This window comes from Carcharhinus amblyrhynchos, chromosome 20 (genome assembly GCF_965287045.1).
Source record: "Carcharhinus amblyrhynchos chromosome 20, sCarAmb.v2.hapA, whole genome shotgun sequence".
Taxonomy (NCBI): domain Eukaryota; kingdom Metazoa; phylum Chordata; class Chondrichthyes; order Carcharhiniformes; family Carcharhinidae; genus Carcharhinus; species Carcharhinus amblyrhynchos.
This window is the reverse complement of record NC_137343.1, coordinates 39,841,886-39,856,273: the sequence shown is the minus strand read 5'-3', so window position 1 is coordinate 39,856,273 and position 14,388 is coordinate 39,841,886. Positions and strand designations below refer to the sequence as shown.

General features: G+C 43.4%; 1 protein-coding gene across 1 annotated transcript in view; it reads left to right on the top strand.

Moving 5' to 3' along the window:
- The window catches only part of hnf1a (HNF1 homeobox a), a 165,634-nt gene extending 155,462 nt beyond the window's left edge, over positions 1 to 10,172 (top strand). The window contains exon 10 of the mRNA XM_080208440.1: positions 9,401 to 10,172. Coding sequence (XP_080064566.1) covers positions 9,401 to 9,528 — 128 coding nt within the window. The 3' untranslated portion in view covers positions 9,529 to 10,172. The remainder of the gene's footprint in view (positions 1 to 9,400) is intronic.
- The last annotated feature ends 4,216 nt before the right edge of the window (positions 10,173 to 14,388 follow it).

Genomic DNA, 14,388 nt, shown 5'->3' with positions numbered 1-14,388 from the left:
GACAGTTACGGCATGTTTGGGGTCCACAATCACACGTGCTCACTGCCACAGGGGAGATGCAAAGCTACAAGGACTGGAAGATCTTCTCCACACTGAGCTGGAGGCATGGTGGCTAATCGCAGTCCTTTCATTGCCCAGCTGAGATCATCTAGGGTTTTGGGGGGGGAAGGAAGGAAGGAGCCTCTCTGAATCAGTATTCCCAGTAAGCAGCATGAATGAGGGGCTGCATAGCAATCCAGAACACAGCTCACAGTGCACCATACAAGCCTTGTTCAGCTGATATTCCCTTTAGATACTGCTGTGGCCACAAAGCAGTCCTGTGGCCACTGCTGTGGCCACCATACGGTATACCAAAGAAATATTAGAGAGGGGCTTGCTCTGAACAACTCCATCTTGAACCAAAAGTTAAGGTGAAATGTGTACAGCAGCTGCAGAGCATCCTGAAAGGGGAGGGTGCTGAGATAGAGGTCATGGTACATCGATACAGGTAGTGAGGTCTTGCATCAAGAATTCAGGGGACTCTTTAGTCGATTAAAAAGCAGGACATCTAAGGTTGTAATCTCTTGGATTACTCCTGTGCTGGCAAATATAGGAAAATAGAGCAGATGAATGCATGGCTCAAGAGTTGGTGCAGGAAGGAGTGTTTTAGAGTCCTGGATCACTAGGAACGTTTCTGGGGAAGGTGGGACATGTACAAGTGGGGCGGTCTGCACCTGAACCACATTGGGGCCAACATCCTTGTGGGTAGGTTTGCTAGTGCTATCAGCAGGAGCTTAAGAACATAAGAACATAAGAAATAGGAGCAGGAATAGGCCATCCAGCCCCTCGAGCCTGCCCCGCCATTCAATAAGATCATGGCTGATCTGTCGCTGCTCAGTTCCACTTTCCCGCCCTCTCCCCATAACCCTTAATCCCCTCTCCTGTCAAAAACCCATCAACCCGCGTCTTAAAAATATTTAGCGAGGCAGCCTCCACCACTTCAACGGGCAGAGAATTCCAGAGATTCACCACCCTTTGAGTGAAGAAGTTCCTCCTCAACTCCGTTCTAAACCGCCCCCCTTTTATCTTGAGGCTGTGCCCCCTAGTCCTATTGTCTTTTTTGAGCGGGAAGAGTCTTTCTTTTTTTTTAGCTTAAACTAGTTTGGCAGGGGGTGGAGACACAGAGCATTTGTGAAATAGGGACACATCATGCTACAGTAAAGGAAGGAGGTCAGAGTGAGTTCAGCTATGTTGCGTGTCAAGAAAGTAAGGCAAGGCTGGATGGTCTTTAATGGAGTGTAATAGGTAAGACTGATAAGCTAAGGGTGTGGATTGATACATGGAATTGTGATATTGTTGCATCTCAGAAACATGGTTGAGGGAAGGGCAGGACTGGCAACTCAGTATTCCAAGGTATCGGATCTTTAGATGAGGCAGGGGAGGGTGTAAAACGGAAGGTGGTGTAGCACTATTACATAAGGAGTCAATTACTGAAATCAGGAGAGATGGTATCTTGGAAGTGTCTTTAAATGAGGCTTTGTGGCTAGAATTTAGGAATACAAAGTGCACGGCCATATTATTGGGAGTGTATTATAGACCCCCAAAGAGTCAGTAGGAAATAGAGGAGTAAATATGTAGACAACTCATTGAGGTGTGTAAGAATAGTAATCAGGTAGTTAAACTAGGAGATTTCAACTTTCCCAACATAAATTGGGATAGTCAGTGTTAAGGTTTAGAGGGGATGGATTTCTTGAAATGTATTCAGGGAAGGTATTATATCAATTTGTAGAAGGCCCAACAAGGGATGGTGCAGTGCTGGATCTGATTCTGGGAATGAAGCCAGACAAGTATTCAGTGTGACAGTGGGGAGCACTTTAGTGATAGCAATCACAACACAGTATGGTTCAAGTTTGTTTTGGACAAGGGAAAAGATGACCTGCAAAAGATGGTTTTGGATTGGGGGAAGGCAGATTTTATTAAAGTACAGCAGGATTTGGTCAAAATTGACTGGGAATAGCTTCTTGCAGGAAAATCTACAGCGGGGCAGTGCAGGGCATTCAAAAGGATCTAAGTCCAACATGTTCCCTATCGGGGGAAATGTAGGAGCAATAAGTTCAAGGAACCCTGGATGTTTAGGACAGTTCAAGACAGGACAAGGATGAAGAGAAAAGCTTTTAGCAAGTCTGAAGGAAGCAAATCAGTTGTGGCCCTAGAGGAATATAGGAAGTGCAGGAGGGAACTTAAGAAAGCAATTAGAAGAGCAAAAAGGAGGCATGAAAAAGGACTTGTGAATAAGATATGGGAGAATCCTGAAATATTCTATAAATACCTTAAGGGGAAGAAGTAAGGGCCCATTAGAGACCAAGGGGCAATTGTGTGTGAAGCCACAGGTAGTTGGAAGAGTGTTAAATGAATACTTCTCATTGGTCTTCACTCAAGAGAAAGAAGATATAGGTATAGAATTCAGGAAAAGGGACTGAGAGGATCTTGAGCAATTTTTCATAGGAAGTGAGGAGGTATTGGAGGCTTTGGCAGACTTAAAAATGGACAAATCCCCAGGCCTGGGTGCAATGCATCCCAGGCTACTGTAGGAGACGAGGCAGGAAATTACAGAGGCTCTGATGCAAATTTTTAATTCTAATGGCTAATGTGGTACAACTTTTCCAGAAGATGGACCAGGGAATTACAGACTGAGAGTCTCATGTCAGTAATAGGGAAAAGATTGGAGAACATTCTGAAGGAGAGAATTAATCTCCACTTGGAAAGGCATATGTTGATTACGGATAATCAGTGTGGCTTTGTCAGAGGGAGAGCATGCTTAACAAATTTGATAAAATTTTTTGAAAAAGTTATTGAGTGCGTGGATGAGGGAAGTGAGGATGATGCAGTTCATACAGAATTTTGCTTAGCCTTTGACAAGGTCCCACATGGGAGAGTGATTGAGAAGGTTGAAGCACATGAAATTCAGGGTAACTTGGTGAGGTGGATCCAAAACTACCTTTGTAATTGGTGGTTGAGACTGTTTGAGTGACTGGAGGCCCGAATCCAGTGGCATATCACAAGGATCAGTGCTGGGTCCCTTGCAGAAGGTGTGTTGGAGGGTGGAGGGTGGAATGAGGAGTAAATTTGCAGGTGACACCAAGATTGATAGAGTAAATAGTGAAGAAGTCATAGGTTACAGGAAGACATAGATGAGTTGGGAAGATGGGCAGAAGGTATTTAAAGTGTGAAGTGAGGCACTTGAAGTAACAGGACAAGGGAGTATTTAGTGAATGGCAGACCACAGGAAGCTGAGAGGAGCAGATGGATCTTGGGGTATTTAATCATAGATCCCTGAAGAGCAGGGGAGTAGAACAGTTAAGAAGGCATATGGGACACTTGCCTTTATCAGTCATGGCATGGTAAGAGAAGGGAGGTCATGTTGGAGCTGTACATAACATTGGATAGGCCACAACTGGAGTACCGTGTGCAGTTCTGGTCATCTCACTATAGGAAGGATGTGATTGCACTAGAGAGGGTACAGAAGAGATTCGCCAGGATGTTGCCTGGTATAGAGCACTGGAGCTACAAGGAGGGTCTGGATAGGCTTGGTTTGCTTTCTTTAGAGTAGGGAAGGCGAAGGAGGGACATGATTGAGGTGTATAAGATAATTAGGGGTTTGGGCAGGGTGAATAGGGAGCAGCTGTTCCCCTTGGTTGAGGGGCCAATCACGAGGGGAACATAGTTTTAGGTTAAGGCGCAGGAGATTCAAAGGGAATTTGAGAAAAAAAATCACTGAGTGGTGAGAGTCTGGAATACACTGCCTGGGAAGGTGGTGGAGGCCGGAAACCTTACAACCTTTAAGAAGTATTTAAATGAGCACTTGAAATATCATAACATTGAAGGATATGTGGCATGTGCTGGAAAATAGGATTAGCGTGACTTTAGAGGTAGTTACTGTTTGTGCAAGCTCAATGGGCTGAAGGGATTTTTCTGCCGTATACAACTCTAGAGCTCTATTAAAGTATCTTCACCAAAATTTGCCAAGTTGATGAATCTACTCAGATTCGTCCTGATCATCACAGATACTAAGGGAGCAATCTTACTGCTGTGATGAGCGGGGAGAGCCGGTAAAACCATGTCAGAGCCGAGAAATCAGGTTCATGCCCAATTTCTCACTCCTCGCAATCTTACCGATGCCAGATATCTGACACAATCAGCCTCGTGCCCATCTCTGGTGCGAGGCTGAATAATTTATTTAAATTATATTTGCATGTGTTTTGCATTGATTTAATGAGTCGGGACATTATCATCCTGGCTCATTTGCCTCTGTGGCCTCGCCAGGAGTATTCCACGATTTTGACCCAGGCACAGTGAAGGAATGATGATATATTTCGAAGTCGGGTCGGTGAGTGGCTTGGAGGGGACCCTCCAGGTGGTGCTGTTTCCAGGTCTCTGCTACCCTTGTCCTTCCGGTAGTAGTGGTCATGGGCTTGGAAGGTGCTGCCTAAGTAACCTGGGTGAGTTCCTGCAGTGTATCTTGTAGATGGTACACATTGGTGCCACTGTTTGTCAGTGATGGAGGGATTGAATGTTCATGGAAGGGGTTGCAATCAAGCAGCTTACTTTGTCCTGGATGGTGCTGAGCTTCTTGAGCGTTGTTGGAGCTGCACTCATCCAGGCAGGTGGAGAGTATTCCAACTCACTTCTGAATTGTGCCTTGTAGATGACAGACAAGCTTTGGGAATCAGGTAATAGTGGTGCAAGGTAATGATCATCTCCAAGAAGAGCTGGCCACTACTCTCTGCCCTTCAACATCATTACCATTAATAAGTCGCCTCTGATCAATATCCTGGAGGTCACTAAACTAGACCAGGCATATCAATACTGTGGCTACAGGAGCAACAATGAACCTATGTAGCAAATGGCTCACCTCCTGGTCCTTTGATGCCTCTCCACCAGCTACAAAGTTCAAAACAGGTGTGCGAAGGATTATTCAACACTCAACAAGCTTGACAGCTTCAATGCTTAATGGATGCATCTGGAACTGAACTTAATATCCATTCTCTCCATCACTAAGATGGATAGCAGTTACCATATATACAGCAGGAACTCAAAGACTGTAACAGTTGAAGGAAACAATCTACCATTCATTTGGGGCAACAAGGGATGGGCAAAAGATGGGCCTTGTTAGCTCAGCACAGACCAGGGTTTGAATGTTCTCTGTACAGCTCAACTACCTACTGAGCAAACTCACAGAGCCATTGGGGAAGATTCCCATTGAGATGTAAAAACTAATTTCATGAAGGACAGGGCCACTTCGAGACATTTATTCTGGCTGGAGTCCAGCAGATAATGAATAATGAAGAATTGCACTGACCTACTTAGACATGTAAGTGTTTCATAGTTACAAAGGCTGGAGTGGTGTACGAAGCTTATGATTATAGAATCATAGAAACCCTACAATGCAGAAGGAGGCCATTTGGCCCATCGAACCTGCACCGATGCTCAATTGAACACAGACAAAATTTGACACTGAGGCAGGTGAGGAAATATTGAGACAGGTGACCAAAGCCTTGTTCAAGGATGTTGATTTTAAGGAGCTTCCCTTAAAGGAACTGGTATAACCAGAGACATTTAGGGCAGGAAAACCAGAGTTCAATGCCTAAAAAGTTGAAGGCAAGGCTTCAATGGTGGGTGAAGGGAATTGGGAATGCGCAAGTACTTCAAAGACTTATGACTTGAGGTTTTTGATATTTAAATCTTTTTACAGTGAGTTAGTGTGCTCTCCAATGGGAAATTATATCACCTTCATTGAAATGTTTCTGAATTTGATGAACCCTGATCCAAATTTCCTCACTGCTAACTAAACAAGTGGAACATTCCAGTACAAAGAGTGTTGAACCTTCAGTACTCCCTTATAATGAAAGCACTTCCCAGATACAGGCCTTTCAGCCACACATAAACCACCTTGTCTAATCCTGCTCTCACCTCAGGTCCTTCAATATTCATCATCTTTGCGCGTTGCTTTGAAAAGAAAATTATAAATCAAAACAGGTGGGATTGAAAATTGGGCCATTTTTACAATGGGTGGCACAGTGGTTAGCATTGCTGCCTCACAATGCCAGGGACCCAGGTTCGATTTCGACCTCAGTTGACTGCGTGGAGTTTGCATGTTCTCCCAGTGTCTGTGTGGGTTTTCTCTGGGTGCTCTGGTTTCCACAAATATTCCAAAAATATGCATACTGGGGGGGATTCGCCATGTTAAAGTGCCCCTTAGGTGGACTAGCCATGGTAAATGTGCGGGGTTACAGAAATATGAGTGGGTCGCCTGGTCCCAATGGGCCAAATTGCTGCCTCCTCCATTGTGGGGAATCTATGGACTGTTAATCCTTAATGCCAGTTTTACACCAGGACAGCAAGCTGAAAATTTACCTCACTGTAAATATATTATTAAAGATCTTGGTATTCTGAATGCAATCATGAATGCGTCATAAGCAAACACATTTACAACTTTGTTCGAATTAGTGAGCAGGTGAATTCCTCCCAAAGCCATTTACAAATGGGCGAGAAAATTTCTCTTGTGTTCTGCATGGAATGACATTGCAAATGTAAAGGAACCCACCACTCTTAGTAACCCACAGGAGCTGAAAGATGAAGGTACAGTATATAGCAGAGTTAATACAGTCAAGGGTCCCTTAATTGTGAATTATATAAGCTGCCAGGAATATATTATTTTTCAAGTCACGCGTCTTTAGGGACTGAATGCAAAGTGTAATGCTGCTCCCTCCTGGTGCTAGGCTGCCATCCTTCCCTGTAACCCGCCGCTGTTAACAGACAGATTCTGCTGTCTATTCTTCTAGTATCCGTAGTGAATTTCAATTCAAATCACATTTAATCTGTTGTCCAATGTAACGCACTAACTGAAAGAACCATTGCTGTTGAAACCAGAATAAAAATAGAACCAATATTTGTATTATTAGGGCCATTTTTCTAATTGTACTAATAGATTGTACTAATAGAAAGTCATGTGTCATGTGTAACTTCCCAACACGCATTCACAGTGGGAAGGAACAGGTGATTGGAAAACTCACTGAAGTTTACCACCGTTCACGCCAGCGGGATTTTCTCATCCCGCCGCAGTGAACAGAAATTTGGCTGACTGCCAAATTCTCGTTGGGATCAAGGCACGAACAGCAGGGTCTGTGTCAAGTTAGATAGGCTGGAATCTGTTTTAATGGCTGGGCTCAGACCAGAGCGAAGCTTCAGCCCCCGTGCCTGTCATTTATCAGGCTGTTTAATCCTCGTGGTGTACTGTCTCATCACAGCACAGTGGATTTGCATACACATTTGAGCTGGTGATCTCATACCTGTGGGGTTCTAAGCTGCACCTGTGTGAAGCACGGGAATGTTGAGTGTAACCAATGTACAGTACAGGGCGAGAGAGAGAGGAAACCATGGATCCATCCCCCGAGCTGAATCCTCCCCCCCCCCCTCACCCCAAAGCAATACTTCAGAGCTGGAAAACTCAGGTCAGCCAGCTATGGACACACAGGGGACAGGACAGAAATAAATTGGAAAAATAACCTAGATTTCATGTTAATCATAATATGCATTCTGGAACCTAGAAATGGTTGATATAATGTTAGTAGACAAATGCTTAAATGGTGTACAGTGTGCCTCCCGCAGCTGTTTAAAGCAGACACCTTCTGTTAAACTCAGTGCTAATTGAACCAGTTAGTTGCAGAAGGCTATGTGATGGAATGATCTTAACTAGGTCTTAGCCCTTTTCTCAGCTCCTGCTCAAAGTTCATTCTAACCACAAACTGTTTGCCTTGTTAAAATTAACAACAAGAAGGATAATATCATCCAAAGAGTAAAAGATTCTTTCCTCTTCCTTTCTTTTAAACACAAAACTACAGTAGAACCTTCTTTTTTCCTGCCCTGACATTCGGACCCATTATAAAACGTGTTTCCCTCACAGACACCCAGGTGCCCTTTAACCACTGGCACTTTTCTCCAGGATGAATCAAAATGTTGGGTATTGTTTGACATTGGAGGTATTCAGGCTGAATTGTATATTGCCCCCACCCACAATGCCTGGATTCTTGATAGTGGATAAGCAGCAGAAGTGCTGGATGTGTATATTAATTTTAAGAATTGTGACATTTTTGGACTTGCAGTTTACCTCATGACTTTATAATTCATATTTTGATGTTTTCCACCCACTCTTTATTCCACCCCTTGGGCATTCACAAACAACATTTACAACGCCTGCTGTAATGTTCAATCTAGTCAATGCTTCAACAATATTTTTCTCTTTATTCTTTCATGGGTGTGCCTGTCGCTGGCTAAGCCAACATTTGTAGCCCATCCCTGATTACGTAACTGTTGTCTTGCTTGACCATTTCACCCAATCCTATCATAACCATGGGTGGAATTTTCCTGTCCCAGGAATCGTAGTGGGCGGCAGCGGAGGGAGGCCAACCATGCAAAAGTCCGTTGACCTCAGGTGGGATTTTCTGGTCTTAGGGCAAGCACAGCCAGAAATTACCATCCCATATCTTCATACATAGAAAATTATGGCACAGGAGGAGGCCGTTTGGCCCATCACGTCTGTGCTACCCAAAATGGAGTGATCCAGCCTGATTCTGATTTCCAGCTCTTGGTCTGTAGCAGTGATCCCTTTAAGTTTGTTTTTGTTGCGTATTCATGTTTGTGGGATGTTTACATTTTTACACAGGTCATGTATGAAGGGTAACATTCTTGTGCCTGCTATGTGTGGAAACATTTGGGTTTTTCCATGATCACTTGACTTAGAAGAAATATTGATCTGTAGCTTTGTAGCTTATGACACTTCAAGGACTCTTTATACACAAGGAATCCTTTCAGACAGAGATTTCCAGATCCCCACCACCCTCTGGGTGACGAATTTCTCCGCCACTTCGCTCCCTCTAGTCTTTCTTTCAGTTGCTACATGCACACTTTAAGCTGGGGAAGGGAGCTGTCGGGATTGGGGAGAGTGGGTGTTGCTGGAAATAAGTTCAGGAGTGGACACCCTATTTATCTGACTGACATCAAATAACACAGCAGAATACAAGAGATGCTTTATCTACCCATCTTACAGATGGTTGGGCTAGATTGTTGTCTTCCCTACCTGGGCAGTTATCCAGCCATGTCGCCTGCCCTTTATAGAACTGGCTTGCTCTGAAATTACCCTTCCTCTGAAATTAAAATCCTCTAAAAATCTCCTCTGAAAATCTACCCTTCCTCTGAAATTAATGGGCACTGTATCAGGCAGGTTCTATAGGGATCACCATTGGCACATCACAGTCCAGGTACACCGAAGACAAGAATCTTCCCTGGAGTGTTTACCTTGACTATAAAGAATGTTTTAAATGAATGTCAGTGTTGTGACAATTCTCTCCTTCCTCATTCACAGTTTCCTCAAGCAGTCTGGTAATGTACCAAAATACACAGTCAACAGACAGCAACAATCACCTGCTATCGCCCAGTCACAGCAGCATCGAGACCTTCATCCCACAGCAGATGGCCTCCACTGCACCATAACCACGTCAACCAGAGTGGACTCTCTTGTAACTTGCTTTAGGCCTGGATCAAGTCATTGAGAAAAAAAAAACCAGAGTTAAACAATTTTCCAATACGTTCAATTATGCTTCGGACAGTGAGTCTTTGACGAAAGCCATGAACATTCCGTGAAGATGGTACTTATTTGCATTTTACTGGCTGGAGAATTATTTTCTGTTTTGAGAGATGTTGAAGTGCAATAGGTTTAATGAAATTCTTCAAATCGTGGTTCTAATTAAAGCATTGCACAAGACGAGAAGGGTTTGGGTGGTGTGTGGATGGAGCATTACAGTCCAAATGTTGATAATGATGCAGACCTCTATCCCAAATGTTCCCAGTAATGTGATACCCTATAGAGATGTTTAGCATTGTCAAACCTGCATTTTGGGCTCTCATCGTGTCCACATGAGTGAAGTTCACATGATAAAATTTAACTTCTGATTTTGAAATCCCTTTTCCTCACTTTACATATGTATTGACTATTTTTCTCCTTGCCCTGCTGATTGTCAAAATTGGACTGAAGTATTTAACTCACAAATTGTTTAATGTCTTACAGCTCACTTTGTAAACTCAGTAGATTCACTTAAAATGTACGGCACTAACAGTATTAAAGTCCATTCAGTTTGTATTGTTGCCTAAAGCTGTTCATTTCTTTCTCTTTGATTGTATCTGCTGATGTAAAATGTCTGTCCTTCCTGAAACCTGACTATCTCTGGCCTTATTTATCTCTGGGTCGGAGGTTAAAAAAGAGCAGATTGGATCCTTATGCTTGAGAAATGTAACCTTTGACCTCTCTGGATGACCACTTCTAATTTAAGTTTAAGTTTATTAGAGGAACATGTCTCCCAGTGAAGGCAAAGAGTAAACTAAAGGTGGATGAGCACATTGATCAATCATGATCATACTGAACGGCGAAACAGTCTCAATGGGCTGAATGGCCTCCTCCTGCTCCTGGATTCCTATACCCAGCAACACTTCAAGACTCAAGAGTTTTGTTCCTCCAATTCTCTCAGTTGGTGACAACCCTTCAGAACTTGAACCAAGTGCCATTGTCAGTTAAGGTAACAGTGGGGAGCACTTCAACCAAACTGTATTCAGCTCTCTCAGCCCAACATCCATAATTGTACACAGAGTCACTTATGGCTATTTGACTCATCAAATCCCTCCAAGGAGCAATCCAGTCAGTCTCATTTCCCCAGTTCGATCCTGGTAGCCCTGCTGGTGTATTTCCTTCCAATGCCTATCTAATTTCTTTCTGAAATTGCCAATTATTTCCACTTCCACCACCCTTGTGGACAGCAAGTTCTAGATCGTTAATACTTGCTGTGTAAGCAAATTCCTTCCTACATCCCTCTGCCCAAAACCTTAAATCTGTGTTCCTTACTCCATACACTAACAGCAAAGAGGAAAGGCTTCTCCATGACTACTTTATCCAAACCGGTCATAATCTTGTACGCTTCTATTAAATCTCCCCTCAATCTCTTTTGGTCCAAGGACAATGATCCCAACTTTTCCAACCGAATCTTTGTGACTAAAATCCCTCATCCCTGGAATCACACTGATAAATCTTCTCTGTGTCCTCTCGAGGTCACTCACATCATTCCTAAAGTGTGACAACCAGAACTAGAATCCCTGCAGTGCAGAAAGAAGCCATTCAGCCCATCAAGTTTGCACTGACTCTCTGAAAGAGCATCCTGCTCAGGCCCTCCCCTCTGCCCTATCTCATAATCTTGCACATTTACCATAGGTACTACACCTAACCTGCACATCTTTGGAGTGTGGGAGGAAACTGGAGGAAACCCACACAGACACAGGGAGAACGTGCAAACTCCACATAGACAGTGCCCGAAGGCTGGAATCGATCCCTAGACCTGTGGCAGCAGTGCTAATCACTGTGCCATCATGTCACCCATGTGGTTAATTGACCTAACCAATGTTTTATAACGATACAGTGTAACTTCCCTGCTTTTGTAACGAATGCCTCTACTTTCTCAATGTGCCCAGTAAGATCGATGCACCTGCACCCTCCAAAAATCTCTGTTCCTGAACACTCTTTGGAACCATGCAAGTAAGTGTTCATTGACTCTCCTATCCTTTCTGTCAAAATACATCACCTCACACTTACAGATTAAAAAAAACCTGCCACTTGTTTGCCCATTTTGCTAGCCCATTGATGTCATATTGCAGGTGATTCTTTTCATCTCACTGTTTGCAACTCTTCCAAGTTTTGTATCATTGGAAATTTTGGAATTCTAATCTGCATTCTGAGTTCTAAGTCATTTCATTGATGACAAAAAAGGACATTGGTCCTAACACTGACTCCAATCTGAAAGATAACTCATTGCTTTCTGTCTTTAAGCTAGTTTTTTTATTCTATTGGACACAGACCTTATTCAAAGAGCCTCAGTTTTGTTAATCAGCCTTTTATATAGTACTTTGTTGAAAGCTTTCTTAAAATTCAAATCGGTACAGTCCACCGCACTCCTTCATCAACCTTCTCTATTATTTCATCAAAATATTCAGTTAGTTTAGGCAAGCATGATCTGCCTTTTACAAATTAGTATTGGGTCTCCCTAACTAACTCAAACCTCTCCAAGTGCCTGTTGATTTTTTTTCCACTGTTTATTGTTTCTTAAACCTTATCCACTATTGAACTTAAACTAACTGGCCTGTAGTTGCTAGGAATGGGTGGCACGGTGGTTTAGCACTATTACCTCAGTGCATCAGGGACCCGGGTTCAATTCCCGGCTTGGGTTACAGTCTGCAAGTTCTCCCTGTGTCTGTTTTCTCTGGGCACTCCAGTTTCTTCCCACAGACCAAAAGGTGTGTTGGTTAGGTGCATTGGCCATGCTAAATTCTCCTTCAGTATACCTGAACAGAGTGTGGCGACTAGCAGATTTTCACAGTAACTTCACTGCAGTGTTAATGTAAACCTACTTGTGACACTAATAAATAAACTTAAACTTACATTCTTTCTCAAATTTGCATATTTGCACTTCCCAATCCTCTGGCAACTCCCCATATTTTGGGAAGATTATGGACTACTGATTCTGCTATCTCCAACCCCACTTCCTTATAAACCTGGGATATAAGACATCCAGACCAGGTGACTTATCTAAGCATTGCCAAGTTTTCCAGTACTTCTCCCTCTCTCATCCTATCCATTATAGCTTCCTCACTTCTACCAACATGTTAGTGGATTTTTTTTCTTAGTAAACACTGGTACAAAATACCCACTAATTGCAAAATGCTAGAATCTGAAACAAGAACTAAAAATGCTGGGAAAAACTCAGCAGGTCTGGCAGCATCTGTAGGGAGAGAAAACAGAGTTACTATTTCAAGTCTATTTGACTTTTCATCAGAACTAAAGAGGAGAAATACGTTGGATATTAAACAGTAGCTGGGAGAGATTGAAACAAAGATGTGGCAAACTTAAGAACAAGAGACAGATGGCCCAGCGTGTGGGGGGGAGGGAGGGTTTCTACATTGTGACAATAAATGTATGGGATTTTTTATTAAAAAGGTTTAAGATGGAGGAGAAAGGTCAAAATCTAAAGGTGCCAAACTCAATGTTGAGTCCCGAGGGCTGCAACGTGCCCAACTGGAAGATGAGATGCTGCTGCTCCAGCTTGCGCTGGGCTACACTGGAACATTGTGGCAGGTCAAGGACGGACATGTGGGCATGAGAGAAAAGTGTCAAGTTGAAATAGCGCACAACAGAAGTCACATTTGTGGACTGAGTGAAGATATTCTGCAAAGTGGTCACCCAGTCTGTGTTTAGTCTCTCCAGTGTAGAGGAGACTGCCTTTGGAGCAGTGAATATAATAGGCCAAATTGAAAGAAGTGCAAATAAAATGCTGCTTGACCTGAAAGGAGGATTTGGAGTACTGAACGTTAAGGGGAGGGAGGAGATAAAGGGGCAGTTGTTTCACCTTCTATGATTGCATGGGAAGGTGCTGTGAGAAGGGGCTGGAGAGTTGGGTACGATGGCAGGGTAAACCAGCGTATCACAGAGGGAACAGTCCCTGCAGAATGCTTAAGGGGTGGGGGGGGTAGGGGTTAGAAGATTTGTTTAGTCAAATCAGCAGCATGCCAGGGCAACTGGGAGGATCCTTCTGTTGCTTAATCTGAAGGGCTAGCCCAACTTGCCGATCACCCGATGCTTTCTTGACCTTACTCCGGCGTTTCATCTCATGATGCTTCTTATCCTAAAGCTAGCACTCCAATTTCAAAGTTTCCCAATCCTTTGATTTCCCATCCACACATTCATCAATCCCTCTTCTACATGCGTTATCCCTCCAACTCATTGATAACGATTGTTTGTGGCGCCTAGTCGACGTTTTTCTATTTTGAAATTAAAGTTTGCCAAATAGCTTTTCCAGCTGCAGTACAATTTTCCAAGTTCCATGTGCCTCCTACTGGCCAAATATCTTTACCCAATTTACTATTCAAAGCAGCAGATAATCAATGTAAATTACATTCCTGATCAGGATACTCAGAACACATAAAAAGCAAAGGAGAATTGCCCCCTGTTTTGTCTAAAATCTGTCCCATAACATCAGTATACCGTGCCCCTGGCAAAAACGGTAATAAAAAGAATTCCCGGTACCAAAATCAAATCACAGGGTCCCTGACCCAAAACTCATGGGGTCCCTGACCCAAATTAAGCCTGTGTATCCCTGATCCGGATCTAAAACGAGATCAAGGGGTCCCTGACCTTGGGCTAGTTGCAATATGGTTCCTGACCCTAAACACTCTACTCACAGTCCAATTTAGATTCGAATACCGTCACCTGTTAGCATCCTCCGTAAAGGATGAGGGGTCGTAGCACTGATCGAAGAG